General features: G+C 39.1%; 1 protein-coding gene across 1 annotated transcript; it reads right to left on the reverse strand.

The window, feature by feature from the left end:
• Positions 1 to 1,790: 1,790 nt before the first annotated feature.
• On the reverse strand, positions 1,791 to 4,064 carry LOC117940634 (serine/threonine-protein kinase Nek11-like; the record flags this gene model as incomplete). The annotated part of the gene is made up of 4 exons (XM_034865848.1): positions 3,901 to 4,064; positions 2,869 to 2,987; positions 2,440 to 2,504; positions 1,791 to 1,917 (listed from the first exon to the last, which is right to left on the reverse strand). Coding segments are annotated over exons 1-4 (470 nt in total), but the record flags the coding sequence as incomplete, so codon positions are not given.
• Between the last annotated feature and the right edge of the window lie 273 nt (positions 4,065 to 4,337).

Genomic DNA, 4,337 nt, shown 5'->3' on the forward strand with positions numbered 1-4,337 from the left:
ACACACACACACACACACATAGAGAGAGACAAACACACACACACACACACACACACACACACACACACAAACACACACGGAGAGAGACACACACACACACACACACACGGAGAGAGACACACACACACACAAACACACACGGATAGAGACAAACACACACACACAAAATAATTATTATAACTTTGTTTTATTAAAACATTTTGTCATTTTCTTTCCTGAAAGTTTAGGAACTACAGCCAGACGTGCGTATCCCGGCAACCAGTTAACAGCTGTTCCTGAATCAGATTGAACTCGGGGGTCAGGATCCAGAGGAGCGCAGATGTTCCCGAGATATAACGAGGACGGCGTCTCAGCATCCTGCGTCTCGCTAATCACCTGCTGGGTGTGTTACCGCGGTAACAGCAGCGCGACGACACCCTACATCCTCCCGCCTCGTTAGTAACCCTTTCACATGGAGCCAATCAGCTCGTTAGTAACACTTTCACATGGAGCCAATCAGCTCGTTAGTAACACTTTCACATGGAGCCAATCAGCTCGTTAGTAGTTATTAAAACTCTGGGAGAGTCTGCACGCTTCAGTAGAGACGTTAGAAAATATTTAAAATCCCTGAGGAAAAAGTGATGAATATTTCAGGAAGAGTTACGAATATTTACGTAAAAAGTGTCAATTATTTCAGGAAAAATTGACGAATATTTCAGGAAATAAGTGACAAAATTTCAGGGAAAAAGTTACGGATATTTAAGGAAAAAATTGACGAATATTTCAGCAAAAAGAGACGAATATTTAAGGAAAAAAGTGACGAATATTTAAGGAAAAATTGACGAATATATCAGGAAAAAAGTGACGAATATTTCAGGAAAAAAGTGACGAATATTTAAGGAAAAATTGACGAATATATCAGGAAAAAAGTGACGAATATTTCAGGAAAAAAGTGACGAATATTTAAGGAAAAATTGACGAATATTTAAGGAAAAAGTGACGAATATTTAAGGAAAAAGTGACGAATATTTCAGGAAAAAAGTGACGAATATTTCAGGAAAAAGTGACGAATATTTCAGGAAAAAGTGACGAATATTTAGGGAAAAAAGTGACGAATATTTCAGGAAAAAGTGACAAAATTTCAGGAAAAAAGTGAAGAATATTTAAGGAAAAAAGTGACGAATAATTAAGGAAAAAAGTGAAGAATATTTCAGGAAAAAATTGACAAATATTTCAGGAAAAAAGTGAAGAATATTTCAGGAAAAAAGTGACGAATATTTCAGGAAAAAAGTGAAGAATATTTCAGGAAAAAGTGATGAATATTTCAGGAAAAAGTGGCAATTATATCAGGAAAAAAGTGACGAATATTTCAGGAAAAAGTGACGAATATTTCAGGAAAAAGTGACGAATATTTCAGGAAAAAAGTAACGAATATTTCAGGAAAAAATTGACAAATATTTAAGGAAAAAAGTTACAAATATTTAGTATTTTAAATCTATATTGTAGATATAACTGTATCTAGAACACGCCAATCCGTACGCCATTACTGGCGTGTTATACTCACTTTTTAGAGTGTACATCAACGCCGTCTGGCCTCCATTGACTTCCACTGTCTTGCGATTGCGTGTGAATTCAAGTCATTTCATTAAGAAAGTTGGTATGCATATTTAGATGAAGGCGTGATGTCATGTTGCCAGAAAAGTAGAGTGACTTTCTATTTTTCTGCTTTGGGAATAAGTGACAAACACCTCGGGAAGAAGCGAAACCAACGCTCTAACTTCAGATTTGTGGACGGAGAAATTAGACTTTACCAGATGTCAGACTTGGAGTCGTATCCCTGGTGGTTCAGCACCTCGGGGCTCATGTAGTACGGCGTCCCTGTGAAGGTGGTGGCCAGGTCACATGACCCCATCAGCAGGCAGGAAACTCCAAAATCACCTGGGAGCAGACTCCATGTAAATAATCACTACTTTTAGCGTGTATAGAGTAGCATATCTCCACCAGACTCCATGTAAATAATCACTACTTTTAGCATGTATAGAGCAGCATATCTCCACCAGACTCCATGTAAATAATCACTACTTTTAGCGTGTATAGAGCAGCATATCTCCACCAGACTCCATGTAAATAATCACTACTTTTAGTGTGTATAGAGCAGCATATCTCCACCAGACTCCATGTAAATAATCACTACTTTTAGCATGTTTGAGCATGGAGCTCAGTTATATGTAAATACCTTTAAAAAAGGTAAATTTAAGAAGATGTTGATGTCTCAGAGTGTTAATGGACCGATATTATTATACAAGACTGTAAAGCCACTTAGACACAAAAACATGGAAAGACAGGGTCAAGGCGGAAAAATAAATTGAAATTAAAGGGAACAACCCAAACACACACACACACACACACACACACACACACACACACTTTGCAGCAGCAGGAGCAGATGTGGAAACTCACCGATTTTAACGAGGTTCCGTTTCAGGAAGATGTTCTTGGCCTTCAGGTCTCGGTGGAGGATCCGCCTGCAGAGAGCAGAAAGATCAAACTCATTTATCAAAACGGCCGATCCATGGACCGTGTGAGCTCTTTAACCTCAGACTGATCCTCTGGATCCGGCTCATTAGACTCATTTCTCACCCTTTTTCCCCTAAGTAGATTTATTGTATATTTCACACACAACAACAGACAGAACAGCTCGATACACGACCACATGGGAGGGTAACAGTATAAAACCACGTTAAAATAACAGCTTTACTTCCATCTCCAGCCCAAAACATCGTCAGAAAAGAAACAAAATCATCGGGAAAAAGTGACAAAACCCTAAGAAATAAGAAAGGAAAAAAACAGAGAGAAAATGCAAGAGAAGAAGAGGTGAGCGCGTCCCACCTGTCGTGCATGTAGTGAAGGCCGAGCAGCAGCTGGACTAGCCAATCAACGACCTGCGTTTCAGGGAGGCTCCGCCCCCCTCGTCTCAGCTCCTCCAGCTTACAGTCCAGATCCCGGTCCTATAAATACATAAATACATAAATAAATACATAAATACATATATAAATAAATTTAATACATATATAAATAAATTAAATACATATATAAATAAATAAATACATATATAATAAATACATACATATATAAATAAATAAATAAATAAGTACATATATAAATAAATAAAATAAATACATATATAATAAATAAATAAATACATATATAAATAAAATAAATACATATATAAATAAATTAAATACATATATAAATAAATAAATAAGTACGTATATAAATAAATAAATACAAATATAATAAATAAATAAATAAATAAGTACATATATAAATAAAATAAATAAATAAGTACATATATAAGGTGTAAGTTGCATTTATTGTATTTTCTGCGAATAACATTTTAAATTAAAGTCGTGCATGCAGCAGGTTTCCCCAGAGAGAGAGAGAGAGAGAGAGAGAGAGAGAGAGAGAGAGAGAGATGGAGAGAGAGACAGAGGGAGAGAGAGAGAGAGAGAGAAAGAGAGAAGAGGGCGAGAGAGAGAAAGAGAAGAGGGCGAGAGAGAGAGAGAGAGAGAGACAGAGGGCGAGAGATAGAGAGAGAGAAGAGGGCGAGAGAGAGAAGAGAGAAAGAGAGAGAGAGAGGGGAAGAGAGAGAGAGAGAGAGAGAGAGAGAGGAAGAGAGAGAGAGAGAGAGAGAGGAGAGGGCGAGAGAGAGAGAGAGAGATGAGGGCGAGAGAGAGAGAGAGAGAGAGAGAGAGAGAGAGAAAAGAGAGAGAGAGAGAAGAGAGAGAGAGAAGAGAGAGAGAGAGAGGACATTACAGAAGTCTCTCGTTAGCATCTTGCATGCTACTTGTTGCAGAGTGTTGCGTGTGACTCAGATCCGGCCTCTCCCCCGTCGGCCAGGTGTTGCGTGCTGGTTGGTACCTGGCAGAACTCGGTGACGATGCAGAAGGCGTCCAGCTCCAGGAAGCTGTGGTAGAAGGCCAGGATGGCCGGGTGGTGCAGCTGAGACAGCAGCTGGGCTTCCTGCGTGGCTCGCACCGTCTCGTCGGGGCGGAGGTCGCCCAGAGGAATCTGCTTCATCACCTTCCTGCAGGGCGGGGGGGGCAGAGGTCAGGGGGGGGGGGCAGAGGTCAGACACCGTGCAGGAAGTACAGCCAGGGTCATTACGGGTTTAAAGGCCGATACCAATACAAATATTTGGTTATTTAAGAATCTGATATTGGCAAATTTGTTGGTTTTTTTAATCTAGAAACAAGCAGAAATGAACAGATTTCCCCTAATAAGTAATTTGTAGTTATTTATGAGTTGTCAATAATATAATATGATAATAATAAGTTTTATTTTCACAACAGAACATC

Source organism: Etheostoma cragini, unplaced genomic scaffold, assembly GCF_013103735.1.
Source record: "Etheostoma cragini isolate CJK2018 unplaced genomic scaffold, CSU_Ecrag_1.0 ScbMSFa_2918, whole genome shotgun sequence".
Taxonomy (NCBI): domain Eukaryota; kingdom Metazoa; phylum Chordata; class Actinopteri; order Perciformes; family Percidae; genus Etheostoma; species Etheostoma cragini.